At 40.9% G+C, this 20,256-nt stretch overlaps 1 protein-coding gene across 1 annotated transcript; it reads left to right on the forward strand.

Moving 5' to 3' along the window:
• Positions 1–1,460: 1,460 nt before the first annotated feature.
• pitpnab (phosphatidylinositol transfer protein, alpha b) lies at positions 1,461–19,880 on the forward strand. Its single transcript, XM_072375081.1, has 12 exons — positions 1,461–1,732; positions 4,824–4,854; positions 10,233–10,378; positions 11,483–11,574; positions 12,515–12,522; positions 12,830–12,904; positions 13,082–13,165; positions 13,267–13,344; positions 14,654–14,764; positions 15,097–15,219; positions 15,392–15,474; positions 16,511–19,880. The coding sequence occupies exons 1-11, from the start codon at positions 1,716–1,718 to the stop codon at positions 15,437–15,439; spliced, it is 813 nt and encodes a 270-aa protein (XP_072231182.1). The 5' UTR covers positions 1,461–1,715; the 3' UTR covers positions 15,440–15,474; positions 16,511–19,880.
• Positions 19,881–20,256: the final 376 nt, after the last annotated feature.

A 20,256-nucleotide genomic window follows, 5' to 3' on the forward strand; every position in this document is an offset into this window, starting at 1 on the left:
CCCCAAATGGCCCGAGTATGGTTGACACACCTGAACCAGGACATGCTCCTGCCCAAATACAAGTCATCACATGTGTTCAAGGGTGCTCATTCACAGCTCAAATGGTCCCCCATCCAAATGTTCACGAGAAACGTTTTTGGATGCCGGTGAAACAACAAAACAGGATGTATTTTTCACAAAAAGCTCCCGATTTCTTTAGAATTATTTGCAGCATTTTTGAAAAATGAATCCTGAATGCCCCCTGAGGCAACCCTGAGGCCATATTTCCCAGTCTGAAAGACAGATGAACCTCATTGAACCTCAAAGTTTTTTTTTGTTTGCTTTTCTTTTTGTGTGTGCATGTGTGATTATTTTCAGATAACCCTTTACAGTGTGCAATCCCTGTAACTGACTCTATAGGCCCTTAAGGTAAACTGCCTTTATCAGATGACTAAAAAAATAAAAATCACGTTTTTAAGAAATGATATAGGCCACTGGAGCTAAAAGCGGCTCCACAGATGAGAGGACAGAAGCATGATAAGCGGGTGGTAGACAGAGATGCGCTATAAATACAGCAGCATTTCGCAGTTACATAATATTAGACTCTCACATATGCACTCATATCCGGGACGTGGGCCTGGATTAGGGACCTGTGATGAAATTCATGCAGCACTATCCCAAAGACCACCGTGCTTGGTGGACAGGAGACCTCCTGGGGAGCTTCAGAGAACTGCACATTAGTCTTTCATTTATATGTGGATTAAGCGGGCGGGCTGCAGGTTTATATCATAGAGAAGGCAAAACAAATGAGTAACTAAAGAAATAAAATATTTGCAAAACAACATTAGCCTATGTCAGTCATCAGCAACGTACATTTAACATCAGGGGCTGAGGAAGACGATCACATCAGATACAGGACTTTGTTTAAAGGGTTCAGGGAGCCGATGGATCGTGCGTCTGTGCCATCGGTAGTCCCCGTTTCATACGCCTCTACGTCACCGCTGTCACGATGACGCAGTGTGTCGCACACTCTTTAGAAAAACGGTTCAGGGAAGCTCGTTTAGGCAGCAGCCCAGCTTGTGTTGTTAGTTTATGTTGTTCTACGGTGAATCTGGTTGGGCTTCACAACCGTTAGTTTGGTACAGGTGTATTGCTATTCATGGCACATCAATTTCTGACATTTTTCCTTATATTCAACTGACTTGGTCATACTTCATATTATCTTAAAAAAAATGATTGTGTTGCATTGTCTGGGTCCCCATCAGTAAACTATATTTGCTGTTGTAATGACCTGAGCTTTTGTCTTTTTTACGTGCTTTGTCTGTGTAATACATCTATTTATATAATAATTTTTGGTTCACTTAAGGTCTTTCGTGAATCAATTTAATCAGGCTATGCATACGATTCAGATAGGATGTCCCTCTCGGATCCAGCCCCTTTGCCGGTGACCACTCCCCGGCTGAACCATCGTTTTCAGTGTGTTTTCCTCTCTACACAGGCTTCTGTGCTTTGCGCGCAACAGCAACGCCGCGCCGCGGCCCCGATCAGGAAGTGAATTTGAAGAAAATAAGCGACTGTGGAGGTAGAATGACATAGAGGGGGAGAGGTGGGAGAGAATCAAGCGGAGGAATAAGCAACTATAACGGAGGGAGGAATCGACCCTGTTTCTGGACCCGTTTGGAGCCATTCCCCTCTGGGATATAGGTTTACTTCGCCGGGAAAAAAAATAAAATAAAATGCTCATAAAGGAATAGTAAGTAGCCGTGTGTGCATGTACGTGTGTGTGTATGTGTGTGTGCGCGTGACAGAGCGTTGATGCGTCTGGTTTCGGTGCGCTGACATTGTGGCCGGTTGCCCGAGAGTGGAATTATATGAGAGCGTCCAGGGTGATGCCGACATCAGTGCCTGTCTTCATGTCCGTTATCGATTTTCTCTTAACACCGCGTACAATCGCGGACTGAATAAAAGTAAATAGCGGCGGCTGTAGTTGCATCAGCAGCTGGTGCATGGCTGTGCCCTTCACATCGCGCATCGCAACCCTTCAAGTCGGGCTTTCACCGTGTCGAACAGTAACCGTAATTCTTTTTGCTGATCTGCTATAATGACGGATGCTCAAGAGGAGCGGTGGTGCTGAGGCAGACATTGGCTGGCATAAGCCGCGCCGCGCTCGGCCGCGCAGTGCCAACGTCCATCCCCGTGGCCATGTTATTGATGCGCTGTGGTGAAGGTGAAACGAGCGATGGAGCATTCAGGGTTTAGCTGTGGAGGAATGGAGATGGCGAGGTTCTGAACGGCCCAGGCCGAAGGGATGTTCGGAGCAGAGGAGGTGTGGGGTGGACAGGTAGAGGAGGAGGCATAAAGGGCAAATTGCGAGGTTTCGACGCGCCAGTCAGACGCTGGGCCTCAGGGACGAAGTGGCTCATACATTTTTTTGCATGATTAGGGGAAGGATTTTTAACACATTGTTCTAAGATGCTTCTTTTCTGGGCCTTCTGTGTTCTGTACGGAGAACCGAGGCCTACAATCAGCTGGTGTTCAGACATAGGGCAAAGCTAATGGATAGCAGGTGTATTGGGGATCCTATTGGAGTTAAATTAATTTTAAAAAATTATATAAAAATCTAATGGTTGCTTGATTTTCAAGTTTCTTATTGGTGTCAGAACATCAGACTCATGTTACCTAAATATATATAAGCTATATAAAAAAAGAGGTCCTCAGTCTGTTGTCCTTTACACCCTGGATTTGCACCTTCTTTGAATAAAACACCTTTTTGATTTTTTTTTCATTCCAGTTGTGGCAAGGTCAGATCTAAAGCACCGAATGTGGCACACATAGCAGCTGCTGGCAACTTCCTGAACTCTAAACTTGAAAAATCTCAGTGGATTTTAAACAGGCCGACATTTATCAACTCCAATTACTGTCTGCTTTCTCATCACATGTGTTAAATCAATAAAGGGTTCCACACTATAAAGAAAAGAAGAAAGAAAAGAAGGATCAGAGTGATGGCATGGCTAAAGATCTGGAGTGATTAGGGAGAGTCTGGGCCTCAGCAGTGGGCTAGAAAATAATTAAATCGGTCACGATTAAAGGCTGAATGCACTTACACACTGTCAACACGCGGCACGACAAGAAGCCTACCCACACAAACAGAGAAAAGCATAGAGGAGGTCTGGAGGTGCTTGTTTGAACTCTGCTATGCTTACCTGAACCACTGACCCAAATCCCTCCCTTTAGCTTCTGTGTCAGTGCAGCACATTACAGAGGATTCTTTACCATGTACTGTTTGCTAAAGTTCACACAATAAAAGCAGAAACAGGAGAGAGAAAGAAAAACAGAAGGGAGGACAAGGACAGAGAAGATGAGCCGGGCAGAAGGGGTGTTTGTTTTCTGAAGCAACAGAAAGACACCTGATCTTCCATTTAGGTCCTTTAGACCAAGGAGACTTGGAGAGACAAGAAACCTCTTCAGACTGGATTCTATCACTTTAGTGCAACAGTTGTTTGGGATATAGCGTCTCCAAAATGAAGATGAGCAGTAAATGTCTTAAAGTGACTGTCAGAATTCTAACCTTGAACAATTACCCCCGAAAAAAAGAGTCAGCACTCTAAATTCAGTCCACTCGATACCATTTTTGTCTTCTGATTATTCATATTTCAATACTGCCACTCGACTTTAGAGTGTCTCTGCCTTCCTTGCGGCATCTGGTCTCCCATTCAGTGTCTGCCTACATGGGACTCAGGCCCAGATTACATTCAGTGGCTAAGTAAGATACAGGATTACGGGAATTTCGGCACACTTCACGCTCTCACACAACAATCAACAAAGCTGCATACTGTGCATGTGCATTGTGTAGTATGACATGGGGAAGAGTCAGAGAACGGAGCTCACTCCGTGTTTAAGCTTCGGCAACATTGTGAATGATACAACAGAGGCCAGATGTGGCGTGTGGATTTGCACGCGTGTACATGTGTGCTCCTGTCAGTGCTGCCATATGTGTGGGCAGATCTGTGAGGTGTAACGTGGCCATAAGTATCAAACTAAAGACTTGTACCTTTTGATTTGACTGATGCTGTTGAAAGGTATTCAACTAAACATGGACATGTCAAATATTCATCACTGTTTCAATGTGTATGATTGAATCTTATCATTTACACCAAACTACAAGAATGAGTTTTTTTCCTACCCATTCAACAGCGCTAAATCACCTGTAGATTCATTCCTTAGCCAAGCATCATGAACCAATAACGCACCATAACTGTGAACAAAATATATTTCTGTAGCTAATGGTTTGCATTTTGCAAAGTGCATCATATGTGTATCTACACTCCATGTTGTGTGCTTTACCCCTGCTTTTCACTTTATTTTCATTGGGCCTGTTGCCACTTGGTCAACTGTGCACAAAAGCAAATCTGTTCATGTGTCATTCTGAGCCAAGAGCAAATTTACTGGGAAGTAATGTCCACAGCTGGTGGTGATGTACCACTTATTGGTAACTCGTCAGCCAGTTTTCCCCAATGCCCTTATTTAAGCTCTGCTGTGAGAAAGAACAATTTTTGAGACTAAATTAACGATGAATGAATAAATAAATGAGTGAATACGACAGTGTCGCTGTCATGAAATCGATTGAACCTAAAAGCTGCATCTCAGAACTGTTCAAGGCAAAAGCATTTATACCGAGTTCAAGCTGATCAAAAGAAGTTACCAAAATACAACCATGTGGATATTGGTGACTTGATTAATGTTTTGGTCGTTTCTTTATGTTATGAATTGAATTTAGTTTTGTGTCAAAACATAAGAATGTAATTTGTGTGTAACTTTCTCCTTTTTTTTCCCTTCTCTTCCAGTCGAGTGATTCTTCCTATCTCTGTGGAAGAGGTAAGTTCAATACCTCGTACTTTTGAGAGTGTGTGTGTATGTGTGTGTGTGTCTTTGCTAAATAGAGTTGCACATTGCAACTCTTTTTTTCCTTTTTCGTCTTTTTGTTTCCTATGAAAAGTGAAGCACACGGGCCTCACGTCATCAGAGCTTCTTCTTCTGTACGTTTAATCTGACTGTCCAATTAATCTGACAAAGCTTTCCCGTTTTCAGATGAATATCATAAGTCCACTCAAAGCAAAGAAAAACCACAATTGTGGTCACCTTGAGAAAAATCTTGTGTAAACATCTTAAAGCTGCTTTTAGCAGTCGTTCCTATCAAATGGGCCGTTGAATCAACACAGTGTTTTACACTGTCCCTGCTCTCTGCCTCATCATCATTTACACTGCTGCTTGCTCCCCTGTTCAGGCCTGCATTTCAAATTAGTTACCTGAAACTACTTCCATGACATCACATGTTCACCTGCCCCTGCACTTTGTTTCATAATTATGGATTAATGCAGTATTACTGTAATCTACCTTTGGTAGAGTAATTTGACCAAACTAACATTTAAACCAGTTAATCTTCTCTTTACACACGCCGCAGTTTCAAGCACGAGTATGAAGTACCAGTTAGTACTCGAGTGCTCAATCGTGCCACGCCAAAGCCACATTAGTGACTTCAAGAGGCCATATCTGAGAATAGAAAACATCCCGACCTGTGATCCTTTATTTTTCATTCAAACTGAATGAGTTTGACTGTCTGTTTGCAGGCTTTTGACCTAAAATGGCAACAGACACATTTTATTTTTGCTTTTCATGGACAATCGTGATGTGAATGCTGATTTGTCAACGTAGGAGTCATGAAATGATATCCACGTTGGTTTCCAGATTTGTTTCTGATAAGCTTCACTTTGCCTGCCACGAAATCTGGTCTGACATCTCAAGGGTCAATTTAAAATCTTGACTCTGTTGTGCCTTTTTCCTTCACTATATAAAAAGTCCAGTTATATGCAAAGGAAAGTACAGTCTCTTTAAAGTCTAAGGCTTTACATATCGGGAGATCATTTAAAAAAGTAATCTGGTCGTAATGTATTCATTAAAAACTAAGCCAAAATGCAGAAGCAGTGTGTGACAAACTAAGTACACCCTGTGCTGCAATAGTTAATAAAACCAACTTTAGCACGATAAACTTGAAATGATCATTTACTGTATGACGTTATCAGTCTCTCACATCGCAGTGGAGGAATTTTGATCCATTCTTTTTGCTCATGTGCTTCTGATCACTGTCCTGTTGAATGACCTCATTTCGGCCAAGCTTTAGCTGTCGGACGGATGGCCTCACATTTGCATCTCAAATACTTTGGTATACAGAGGAGTTCATGGTCGATTCAATGACCAATAGGTGTCTAGGTATTTTGTCTCACTTATTTCCAAAGTGTTCCATACCGTGTAATATTGCTATATATTTATCCATTGTCTCTTTAATCATATATAAGTATGATGAAGCTCTCAAACAGCAGCCCTGGATATGGTTCCACATCACCTCTTTTACAATTAGACACCGTAAAAGACTGTTCATAAAGTATGAGAGCAGTTACGAATGTACTCCATCTATTCTCCCCTTTGCCCTTCATTCACTTCCCTCAGGGCCTTTTTATTCTCCTTGCTCCGCTCTGCTGACTGTTTGAAGTAGAAATCTTCCATTATTTACCACAAAAGAAGATCTATGGAGGTTTACAGCCATCCAGAGAGTAAATCCGATCTCTCTTTTGATTTGTCTTGGATAATTCCATTGTCGCTGAAAATCCATTTTGATATAATTTGACGTGAAGTTGTTCTATTTGTGGAGGCCGTGTCGTGAAACTCAGAAGAATTTCACCAAAAACTGATTTCCTGTGTATTAACCTTTAGAGGAGAGCCATCTTTAGAGGGAAAGCTTTATCTGTGCTTTATTTGTGCCAGAGCAGAACAGTATGGCATAACTGAAAATAGACTGACCCCAAAAGGCAAGGTCAAACTCTGTCATCCAGGAGGCTTGCTTTGTTGCTCCTGCAACGCTCCACCTTTGTCCTCATGCAGTGAGGAGCATAAGTATGAATATACTTATCTGGCCCTGCCCACATCTCCTTATATCAGCAGCTGACAATACCTGTTCTTTCTCCGGCTATGCTACACAATAGCCTGAGCTAATACCGATATGATTCATAAGCTAAATTATATAAAGCCGCATGTAAGAGGAAGTTTTAGAACAGTAACGTTTTCTTTTTCTATCATTCTGAACTGCTCCCAGCTGCCAGCCAAGAAGCCTCTGCTCCCAGCCGGCCCCCCAATGCCACAATTCCTGTCCCACTCATTGGACAGAAGCCACCAGGAACAAGAGAATAACTGCTTGAGCATTGGAGATGTCAATGAGATAGCAAAACGGAGAGAACACACAAAAAGATGTGGTTACCAATTGACACATATGCCTGCTCTAACTTGTCGTGTTTCCCAGATAAATGGAACGAACGGCTTCAGACGACACCAGCTATTTTTACATTGAATCTGTGAAATGGTTGCAGAAGAAATTAAGACTGCAGACTCATGTCTTCTTTGATATGTTTGATGGGACATTACAAATCCAAAATTCCAAATAAACTGAATCCACCTCTGCTGTAGTTTGACATCTTTGGATAAGACACGAAGGCTTACAGAATCGGATTACGTGCCATCACAGTCATAAACAGAACAAGTCGGCCATCTTTTCAACAAAAGCAAAAAACAGAGGTTTCTCCTCTGAGCTTGCAATCTTTTTCCCAGTTTATACTGGTTTCTCATTTTATCAATCCCTCATGGAGCATGCAAATCAAGCCAGGATTGGTTCCTCCAATATTGTATCTGGAACATACAGGCTGTCCGACGCCTCCTTTCTGAGACTCTCAGTGGTTATCTGCAGATTTAAAGCAGCAATTCTAAGCCACTGTGTTGGTGACTGATTCTGAGTATTTGCTTAAAAAAATACATCACCAGTACCACCAGTTCCAATGGACAGTCAAGTCCAAGAATTTCACCTTTCTTCCCTATTCTCTCATAAATGATTTCTGAGTTTATGGAATCAGCAAGAGCGTTGTGTGGCTTCTGGACTATTGCTGGAAGGATTGAGAGAAATCTGCTTTTTTACTTCAACACAACAGCAAACAGCTGTTTATTGAGTGAAGATAAAGTGGTGTGATGGTGATCTTTCCAGCCCATGCAGCGTGTCACTGTCATATTTTCTTTCTTTCTTTCTTTTTTTTAAATGACCTTAATTGGAAAACATATATAAAATAAAGCATTAATTAATTGACCTTTCACCATTTTGTTGTCCAAGAATAATGACTTTCTTTCTATTTCTGGACAATTTAAGATCAACATCTTCATGATGGCTTCCAAAAAACCATATGTACATCCAGATGGACTCCACTCCATCAACAGTATGCATTCCAAGTCTTGGTTGAATTTGCAGCACAGTGTATCTGCATTTAAAATCAGTGTGCATTGCACAGTCCATGAAATCAATCTGCATCTGCTGATCACCAAAGGCGGACATGTCGTCAGACAATTACACCGCCAAAAACTGTAAATTCAACATTATTTGCCATTTCAATTTGGAAAAGGGCTCCAACATTACTGTACAGTCTATGGGCTTATTCATGGTAATGTGTATGTTTCTATATGCGTTACTTTCACTCACAGGGGAAAGAATTTCCTGCCAGCCTCCCAAAAGCTAACAGCACCTAGCTCTTGGACACAATGCTACACATAGGTTTTATGCTGATTGCTTAAAAGACTTAATTTGAGCCAAATGTTTGCAGACATAAGGAGATTTCATCACAAAGGAGAACAAAGCAAGAAAATCAATAATCAAAGAAACGGAGATGGAAAAACACGGGCAACAGTTGCAGTTGACGATCTAATCTTTTTTGGCCCTTAGCACCACTTCACCACAAAGTGGCTCTTTATTCACTGACTTCTGTCTTTTCCACAGCAAAGTAAAATTAAAGGACCAACAACGGCAGCAATAGTAGCCTATATCTCAACATATGATTAACATTGTCCCCAAGTGGCAGAAAAGTGCTACGACAGGAAGACGTGTGCTTCTGAAGCTGTGAAAGCACCAACAAAGTGGCTGGCGCCTCCACTGCTGTTGCCAAAAAGCTGAATTATTCTCAACTTTCTCCTGAAAGCCATGCTAGCAAAGCAAAGCAACAGCCCCAGAAATCAATCTGGCAACACAATACATCACCCCATTCAACGTGAAGAAGAGACAAGAGGCTAAGAGTCACCGTCAAGCTTAAACTATCATTTTTATTATATAACTAACCTTCCCATTGCTGGTAAAAAAAAAAATCCCCCACCATCTGAAACAAGCTATTGCAGCCTTGTACTTAAAATTGCAATTATGCTGTAGAAAATAGTTAATGTATAAAAAAAAAAAACATGAACCTCAATGTCAGCTGTCATATCTAAGAGCAACTGATTCTTGGATTTGTCTCAGGTGAAGCACACAGACTGCCATAGGAGACACAACTTTGTGTGTAAACATGTAATTGATTACACTTTCATAGCCTGATTTTACAGAAGGGCATTACACACTAACAAACAATGGAATACAAAGAATATCTGCAATTTCCCGCTTGCAAAAACAAAAGAATAATTCAAACTCTATTGATTAATTCCATCTTAGTGGTGTTGTAAGTCTGCTCTGGTCCAGCTTTGTGCAGTGATTATATGATGGATTAGAGGTGATTAAGAAATGAAAGAAGCTATTGTCCTGAGTTTAAACAATCACATGCACACTGTGGATCAGGAAGATGGGGGGGATGAGATGAAGAGTGGGATGTGAGAAGGAGAAAGAGAAGGATGACACCAATTTCAACCCGTTGTGGTGGTGACTTGATCCAAATGCCTTGTTTAAGTATTTATATAACTCCCCCCGCACACAAACTCTTTTAAAATAAATACCACAAACTATTGTAATTATTCTTCAGAGGCCCAGCTAATTTAAAAGTTCAAATTTCTCAGCTTACCTTACCTTGACAGCTCAGCAAACAGCGGTGTACTCATAAGACAGATGGCAGTGCATTTAAATGGGGGGTGGGGGGGTGCTTGCTCACTGCAATCTCTGTATGTTTTTTGTTAGGACACATCAAACATGCTCAAGATTTGCACATAATATCTTATATCCCTTTTGTTGACATTGTATTACAGTTCATTTAAATTTTGTAAAACGTTTTCTGCTCTAAAAGCAGGTGGATGCTCAGCATATTTCAAAATTCATTGTGGACAACTTTGTGTGATGTGTGCATTCTTCTTTTATTCCTTAAAATGTGTTCTCCACTTTGGTTTAACCTATTTCTTTTCACTTTGCTCCTCAGTACCAGGTTGGCCAGCTTTACTCGGTGGCCGAAGCCAGCAAAAATGAGACGGGTGGAGGTGAGGGAGTGGAGGTGCTAAAAAATGAACCTTATGAGAAAGATGGAGAGAAGGGACAGTACACACACAAAATCTACCATTTGCAGAGGTAAGCATTTGTACAGCAGGTTGTGTATAAGTTTAATTGAGGAAAATTCCTTAACCTTGAGGCATCATTGTGTCTTGCTTTAAATCCATTCATACATGTTTTTTTTGCACTGTGCTCCATTATCCCCTCACTTTCAGGTCTTCAGCTGGCTATTAGGCTAAAAAATTATCACTGGATGACAGAACTAGTTTGAGACATTGAGGGAATATACTTATCTGGTACCTATCAACAATGAAAAAACAAGACTGATACCACTCTCACGAGTGTAACAGCTACATTTGAAGCTACCGCCAGTATGCAGCTTAGCTTAGCTTAACCTGGCTTAGTTTAGCAAAAGACTAGAGCCAGGTGAGACCTGACTATGTCATAAATGTGACTGAAACCAAGCTTTATGAAAGTGTACTTTGCGAGTGCACATAACACATGCAAATACATGCTGCAATTACCACAAGTCACAATGTGAGCGTTCCAGGTGGCCAAAAACAAAGAGGAAGAATATGAAAATGTGAGCAGTGTTTTGGCTCATTTTACTAATGATGATCAATCAATGTGGCTTGTTTTCCATAGTTGCATGTGTTTTTGCAGCGACGATCTCGTCAAACATATGGAGATATTTTCTAAATCAGTTTTGTCAGTTTGCGGCTGTTTTTTCTTATACTGCAGTGGGTGGAGCTCTCCAGGTCTCTCTAGAACTCATGACACACAATAAGCATGTAACGAACACACAAACGTTGATATCACGTGGATTTGAGCTGAAACCCGTACAGTAAACAGTAAATGAGGATTTTTTTTTTCCCTCAATTGTGAATTGTGCAAAACTACTCTAATGAAGACCCAGAATTAAAATTTTGGAGCTGGAAACAACCATAATAGATCCCATTTCAGAACCTCAGCATTAGAACTCAAGAAAAAGGACACTGCAGGGTGTGTTTTGACCATGCATGCACGCCTCCCCCTTCCCACATAATCAAACTATAAAATAGTTCTGATATTAACTGTACTTTGATCTAATTCCATTATTTTGTCAAATAAGTATGGATAAAATACCACAAATTAAACAAATGTACTTTTTTTTGTGTGTGTCTTCACTCCTCTGTCCCGAAGTAAAGTGCCGTCGTTCGTCAGAATGTTGGCTCCATCCTCAGCTCTGAACATCCACGAGAAAGCCTGGAACGCATACCCATACTGTCGCACAGGCATGTATACACACACAAACACACACACGCACACAACATACTCACAGCTCTGCTTTACAGTATTACTCACATACAGCAAGTGCAGCCTTGGTTTGTGGCGTATTTCTGAAGCTCGTGTTTTACTGCAAAGGCATTTTTTTCAAATCAAAACCCCAGCCAGATTTTTTTTTACAGGTTTCACCAAACGGATGAGAAAGTTTCTGGGTTTGTCATCTTCATTATATAGTTTGATAGTTTGGGTGCGTCACCATTTCAGCCCGTATGGTCTTTGCCTGCAGAGAATGTTCAGTTTCTGTTCGTATACTCCTGTTGACATATCCAGGACAAGACTGTATACTGTTTTTTTTTCTAATCTAGAATATGATGTTTACATTGCCATCACATAACCGGGATATTCCAGAAATATAGTCATCACCAGGTTACTTGTGCACATGCAAACACATCCGTTGATTTCATTGGTTTAGAGAGAGCTCCAAAGCAACTGCAGGATATAGTGGTGCTCAATGTCATCTTTATTTTGATCCTTAAAAAAATGTGGATAAAAGTGACTCATACGACTTCGGATCAAAGACACTGTCTAGGTGTCATGGATACTTCTCGCTCCCTCTGTCTTCCCTCTGTATGCCTCTGGGTCTCTGTCACTTTGAAGAAGGAGCTGAATAATTTACTATACGTCCAGCGAGAAGGACCATGCAATCAATCGAGCCTTTTAGGCTGCGTTTACACGCTCACGCACACTGCCAGCTGCCATCTGTCATACAAACAAAGTCAAAGGCATAACCCGAGTTTGCGTCCTACGTTCTCACCGACAAGAATCGGTGACATTTGAAGACTGCGAACTACGGCAATTGTATTGTTTCGAAATGTTCTTTAGTTGGTTTAATTTTGTTTTGTGTTTCTCTTTGTGTGCCCCTATGCTTTTCCTCATCTGGCTCTGCAGTTATCACTGTGAGTATTGCCTCTGTGTGTGCGTTTGCTTAAAAGAATTCAGAGAGCAACATAAAGGACACACCTAACTTTAATGCACATAGATGGAGTAAGTTAACCTGAAAGCTGAGAGAGAAACGTGATCTTTTTCAGTGACACACATCAGCAGGGTTAGTTAGACACCGTGACCGTGTGGGTGCATGTGTGCTGGTGTACATGAGAGCAGGACTCTGATCCATATTACTTACACTTTTTATGGCTTTTCACATGTAATACCGTCACATAAGTCTTTCTTCCTCGCTCAGGATGACTCCTCTTGTCTTTGCAGAACGAGTACATGAAAGATAACTTCCTGATCAAGATTGAAACGTGGCACAAACCTGACTCGGGACACCAGGAAAATGTTAGTAAAGACGATCACAAGCTGTGGAGCCGTCAGATGATTTTCGCTGTTTAAAGTTTGTTGTAACCCTGTTTGATTGTCTCCTAGTAAAATGTTTCTCCGTTAATCACTGAATCGATTCCATAACTTATTGTCTGACATGCAAAAACAATCCTCTGCTCTGTGGTTCTGTTTTAGGTACATGGTCTGGATGCAGAAACCTGGAAGAAGGTGGATGTAGTCTATATTGACATTGCCGACAGAACCCAAGTGGAGCCAAAGGTGAATATGTTAGCAAAACATTCAGGTTGAGGTGATTACAGCAGTTTCTTTGCTTTATGTGTCCCCTTATGCATTGTGTTTGTTCTGGTGTCTCACCTCAGGACTACAAGCCAGAGGAGGATCCTTGCAGGTTCAAGTCGGCGAAGACGGGACGAGGGCCTCTAGGACCAGACTGGAAGGTATAGTCTTTTGGTGGAGAGAATGATAATAATGCTCACAGTTAAGTCATTTAGTTTTGCACAGCAGCACAAAGAATGGACATTTCGCAGCCCTTAGCTCTCCCCAGTGCATCTGTCTGTTTCTAGTTTCTGGTTTGTGGATGTTGAGGCTGGTAGGGCCCTGGTAAGGGTAAACCCTGGTAAAACCAAGTATCCTGGAAGCTTAGATTGCAGTTGTTCTGTTTTGTTCTGTCCTTTTTTCTTCTTTTTATGAACAAATGGATATTTACCAATGAAGAGGTGACATGCTTTATGGAGGGTCTGAATATATATTATATACTATATATTATAGAATAGAAATACAATGCATCTGCATTTTTTTTTAATCTTAGGGACTGTCCTTAGACTGGGTTCAGATGTACTGTGATTTTTATATCTAAACTAAAACTGTTTGTGGTGTTTTTATGAATGTTCATGTATCCGTGTAGAGCTTTTGTGATACAGCGGTCAACGAGACCAGATAAAAGCAGATTTACCATTTACCATATATCTACGTACACGTTTCGGTGGTTGCTGTTGTGATTGTTTACCACTACTTGGTGTCCCACGATGTCACATGAAGCAGGTCCCCAGCTGACCTTTGAAAGGCGTTCCACCCACACATGGATCAGAGAAAGCTGTGGCCTTTCATTTCTGCTCCCGTGCAATACTACCGGTTTTACAGACTTCACTGAGAGAGTTGACCATTTCAATCGTGTTTTTGTCCTTTTGGATCAGCCCCCGGAGCATTTCATAACGATTCTGGAGTCGGTTCATGTTTTGTCACATTTGAAGCTGCAGCAGACTACATCATAATCGAACACCTCTAACCATGACTCTGTTAATTTGCTAAATAAAAAAATTAAAAAAGAAACACCACTCGCACTGATAGCTGTTGCTTAGCAACTATAATTATTAGCTAGTGTTCCCTGCAAAAAAAAACAACATTTTGTCATAATGTAGTCAAGGCCACAACTTGCTTTGGAGACACTGAGGCGATCTCGAGTATCAGTTCCCTTAAATTTGTTTCAGTAGCTGTTAGGGGAGTTACAATTTAAAGTCAAATTAAGCTTTTAGGATTTGCCTTCCAGTTGATAGGCAGTGTAGGAAAAGCCTGGAATAAGCATGTATCAACAAGGAAAAACCAGAAAAGCTTAAAAAAAACTTTATGTTAATTCTTTAGTTGGCTGATTATGAACATTACATATGAGTGGAAACAATGAGCTCATAGCCCTCAGGTCAATACGCAAACACGTGTGTGATGCGTGTGTGTGTGTCTGTGCACTTGCAGAAGGAGCTTCCCAACAAGAAAGACTGCCCGCACATGTGTGCCTACAAACTGGTCACTGTCAAATTCAAGTGGTGGGGCCTGCAAAATAAAGTGGAGAGCTTCATTCAAAAGGTTTGTTGACTGTGAATCCGTCACTTTGTCATTACGACGTCCAAGAAGACACAGGTCATGTTCAGCCACCGTTAGACATTTAGCTGTTTAGGTCAGGAAATATGTTAGGTCAGGATAATGTTTCAGCTATGTGGGTGTTAGTGTTAAGGATGCTTTAAGTACATCCTGACAGCTTGTGGTATAAGCGGAGAAGTACCACTATTATCATTAGCTGCACCTATGTGCTGCACCAGCCTCGAGGGGATAAGCAGAGTAAAGCAAGGCGGAAATAAACCAGGTTAAAATTCAGCCCAGCGATAACTCTATTTTTGTTGTACTCTGTTTTTTGACAGCAAGAAAAGCGCTTGTTCACTAATTTCCACCGTCAGCTGTTCTGCTGGATTGACAAGTGGATCGAATTGAACATGGACGACATCCGTCGCATGGAGGAAGAGACACGTAAGGAGCTAGATGAGGTAAGCCAACAAGAGGATTGTGAGTACTGCATTTATGAGCAGAAACACTTCAGTAAAACCCAAGTAATTCGGTCATAATCTAACACCAGACAGGCTGCGAGGACATCTCCAGATGGACGGCCACAGAGCTAATGAATGTCATTGTGTACACTTTCTTTCTTATGTGTGTCAGATGAGAGTGAAGGACCCAGTGAAAGGGATGGTGGCTCTAGAGGACTGAGGTCGCGCTGGACTGTGAATGCTGCTGCTCATCAGGTGAGCAGAATTGCACAGTAACCTATCTGGAACATTACAGTGGCTGATATTTTTAGCCTTTTGGCAACTCACAGCTAAATCAGCATCAGTATTTATACGTCAGCTGGTAACAAGAAATTAAAAATGCTCGTGGTGTGTTTGAGGTTATTTGAGTCTCAACACCGACACTGTGGAGAAACGGCTCCTCTTTCCAACAGATTGTAACAAACTCAAACATTCGTGTGAAAGACATTTCAAGAAATGCCCACAGTTCTCCCTTTAGCCGAATAACGGACACAATTGATTCATTTATGTGAAAAGTAAAGATAGACCGATCAAACTTGACCATCTTAATCTGATTAACTTATCATTTGAAGAACAATCTGACTAAATTGGAGTAATTTGACCTTTTTTTGCTTGGCAACACAGGGATCACCTGACATTCCATCGTAATTACCACTCTCATCATCTCTTTGGTTACCTTTACTACTTACACTTACCTTGTGTTAAGTTGTCTTCCGTGGAATCTATCTGTTTAGTGTAACCTTAACTCATACGTTTCATAGTGTCACATATTTGGCTGTGTCACCTTCCAGCATGTTTAGGGTTTTTTTTTGTTTGTTTGTTTTTTTCCATCTTAGTTTTTCAGACCCTCCTTCCATTATTCAATTTTTTTTATCTTTCTCCAAGGGGTAAATTAAAGGGACTTTCAAAGCCAAAGTCATAGGGATAGTTTGGGAATGGAGAATTACATCCCTCTGATTTATCACAGTCCTGAGACTGCGTGAAACATCTACAAAGTCTAGCGAATTCATTGGTGTAATAGTAGTCATTTCTTGCCATTAAAACACCAGCCTAATTGGCTATAAGGCTCCAGATTGGCCATTTCCAGCTATGCTCATCATCACATTGTACAATCTTTCAGCAGCTGCTTACTCTGCCAGTCAGTTTTTCAGTGTCAGACAAGTTATGCACTGAGAAAACCTGCCAGGCCCACAGACTGTAGAAGAGCCTTGTTTTGATGCTCTCACCTGTCTCTTTCTCTCTCATCTTTCAGACCAGAATACCTAGACACCAGCGGATTCACGTCCTCCCTTTCCCTCAACTGACATAAAGTCTGACCGGCCGGTCCAAAACCCACCCCCCCGCAGTACAGTCTGGTTTTCAGGGACCTGGACCCAGTATACTCCCAGTTTTCAGCTGATCTCCTCCACCTCATTGTTTATTTGATTCCCATCTGTTCTTCGGTTATTTTTTCTCATCTAGTTTCCCCGTCTGGTTAAACACTCTGAGGCCTCCAGTAGCAACATTATAGATCTCGTCAGTCCGTCCTCGCCTTCACAGAATTGTTAAAAACCGGAGAGTCTAGAGTCGTTCATCTCTGCCATTTAGGATGTATTTCTACTCAAGATATCCCAGTGGTGTATATATACAGTATAAAGTATAACAGGGGAGGTAAATAATTGTATTGAAGTATATAAATATATATTAACAGGGTTTTTAAAATGAAGTTCTGTAAGTTTGTCTGTGAATGTTTATTTTTCCAGATGAAGCTTCGTCTGCTCAGTGTTGCATTTAGATCCTGTGATTTAATCATTTTTAATTTCACTTCCGTGTCACAGTACCTCCTCTCCATTTGCTTCATGCCGTCATTCCTTTTTTTTTTTTGTTATTCGAATAGATTTGTAAGTCTGCAAACCCCAACTGCAAAGTTGGGATTGTGCTTTGCTTTTGAGTGTTGCATTGTCCCTGCTCTTTAGCTTCTGATCACCAGAAAAGGGTTGTTTTTTTTTCTTTTCCTCCGTACCTGCCCTCACATTTTCTAGTTTTTCTGCTGCTTTGTGCGTTTCTGTCTGTGCAACGCTACCGTTTGTGTGCTTGTGTGCGTTTCTGTAGCATTGTTAGGACATCGAGGTTTCCAGCCATATTTTTCTTTTTAAATCAAATCGTTTCTTGCTCCTCAGTTTCAACAGGCTGCTCAGGCTGCTTGAACATGCAGTAATTACGGGGGGGGATGGATGCATAAATACGACGAGAGACATAGTTTACAAAGGATGCACATAGATGGTGAGTCCCTCTGCAATGGAAACCTTAAGAGGTGACAACTAGAACAGCCATATGGGTTAAGGACTGTCTCTTTTTTCCTCCAACGGTGACCCGCGTTTCTTGCGCCGTCACCTATTGAGTCATCTTCAATGGATAAATGTTTTATCCAACAAGAGCAATAACTATCATGACATGTGGTTTCTCTTTTGTCAGTGCAAACCTATTTGTTTGTTCCCATCGTGAGATCAGTTTTTTTCAGCAACGCAAAGCCCAAGCTGAGAGTCAAGAGCGGATAAGCTGTCTTTTAATGTGGTTTAATGCTGGTTTTAATGTGTCTCCCCTGCTGGCATCTGAAGTTTGTCATTTGTATTCGTGTGTTTTGGTGTTTTTCGGTATATGCATGAGTGTGAAGAGTGCATATGAGTGGTATACAGCGGCGGGTGTCTTTGCAGAGGGCCGATGCTACATGGGAAGTCTCGCGTTGAAGTCTGTCTGGCCTCCTTTGTCTTGAGTTGCTGTCGTATTCCTCATTTTCCATCTTTCATTTACCTCACGTCGACCACATATTTTAACAGTGTGGAAACCTTCCAAGAGCAAGCAACAGATTATGTCAAAGAGCCGCCAACATAATGCTGAATGCCCCTATAGTTAACATGTTTAGATTTGTATTTCTATAAAGAACTGCCTCCGAATGAGATCAGTGTCGACGTTTTTACACAGAAGATGTCCAAACAGATTTTTTTTCCCCCTAATTTGCTGATATTAACTAGTTAAATAATTGAGTTAATTAATTCTTTAATTAGTTAAACAACTGAATCATTTTCAAATCTCCTGTAAATAAAATAGAATCAGAAGATGACTAAAAATATATTTATTTTTGTTTTGGGAAATGTATGTTAATCATTTTTATATTACAGTATATTACAGTTCGAGTAAAAGTGAAAAAGTATTTAAAAAAAAAAAACTGTTTCATTCGTGGGCTTTTCCATTTATAATTATTGGTTCTAAACCACACTAAGTGCAGTCTCGGTCTGGAAATATCACCCCCCCCCCAAAAAAAAGACTCTTTGACCTTGATATTTGATTTATTTTTTGGCTTTTGAAAAGACTTGGGACAAAAATCGTGCCTCACTTGACAGATAGTAAGATAATAAGAAAAGAAAGGGGGCAACTATTATAGCTGAAACTATTTCCTGTTGCCTCCTCTTTGAAGAGACCACTGGCTCTGTATGTCTCACTCCTCCACCTCTGTGTCCATCAAGAATCTCACTCTGTATCTGTGGGGCTACCGACGGAGTCATGGAGATATGTGGATGTACTGTATGTACTGACTTTGTAAATAGTAAATAAATTAATGTAGATGAACACATATATATATATAGATGAGACTGTCCTGCCAAACCTGCAGCACCCCCCACCCCACCTTACACTTGATCCTTCTTATTCCATCGCTAAATATCGAGCAGTATACAGATTACGACGACTCCTCACAGAAGTGTCACTGTGAGGATGTGTAGGGTTATAGTTGCTAAAATTTAGTGTTGATTTTGAAGAATAATGTCAGCTGTAGTCATTTCAAAAAGAAAAAAAAGCATTTATACATATTGTTATAGATGGGGCAGATTTTAAGCAGTGAGGAGTTGAGTCATTGTGTGGTTTGTATTTGGAGGAGACAAATGAAAGTAAAAGCAAATGATCCTTGCCCACCACTACCTGTCCTCACGTCAATCCCTCACAGGGACCACGTCTCATTGGCAGGACAGTGTATGAATATATATTTTTGTTCTGAATGTTGTTGTACCTCTGTTGTCGGTCTCTGAACTTGGCTCGCCTCTCTCACCGAAAAGGAACGGCAGCTCGGGTCGGTTTATTAGCCGATGGATTCGCCCCCAAAGTGGAGCCACGTTGGATTCTGCCCTCCTGTTGTTAGCGATGTGGGTTCCAAGGGTTATTACTCCGCAATTTAGAGTAGCTCCAACTTCTTGAGTGTTGGAGAGTTTAAAGCTACACAGGAAAATGAGCTACAACAAAAGAAAAATTAAAAACATGATTGTTTCCAAATAGATATTGACAGTAGGTCCATTTTAAGAGCCTGAACATACAGACATGTGAGAGAATATGGTTTAACAGAGACAATCTCATAGATAACTGTTGTTAGATTCCTTGATTTATAATCAGAGTATGAAGAAACCAAATGATTCCATAGTCCCAAACTGTTTTTAAATCTCTCTATTGCTCTTTCTCTCTCACTCCTGTTAACTTGTCTCCTCTTTTCTTTCTTTTATTGTGAATTTGTGCCTTTTGGTCATCTTATTCTCTAATAACACTACTGTACATCTGAGACGTAAAGAAATGAATAAAAAAGAAGCAAAGCAACTGTACATAGCGCACGTCTGATGTGAATTATTTCTTTCTTAGGACACAAGCCACGCGATGTTGTGAAGTGGTGCAGATTATCTACAATGGGATTTTTATCAGATTGTGGCAGCCTCAAAGGTGTCGAAAACGCAGCAAAACCTGCGCGGTTTCCTTTAGTCCCGGAGAACCTCAGCATATGATATTTTGACTTTCAGTTCCTATTTTAAAAAGCAGGTTCTGAGAAGCTTGGATATATTCTAATTGGTTCAACGTTCACAGAGGCTAAAAATACAAAAAGCTTTGGACAAAATAATTGCTGTTTCACATCAGTCTCAAACAGGACTTAAATGGACCAATTCAGCTCCAAAACTACAATAATTTGGAAGAATAAGTAACAAA

The sequence above is a fragment of the Leuresthes tenuis genome, unplaced genomic scaffold (assembly GCF_036924035.1).
Source record: "Leuresthes tenuis unplaced genomic scaffold, fLeuTen1.0.hap1 SCAF_21, whole genome shotgun sequence".
Lineage (NCBI taxonomy): Eukaryota > Metazoa > Chordata > Actinopteri > Atheriniformes > Atherinopsidae > Leuresthes > Leuresthes tenuis.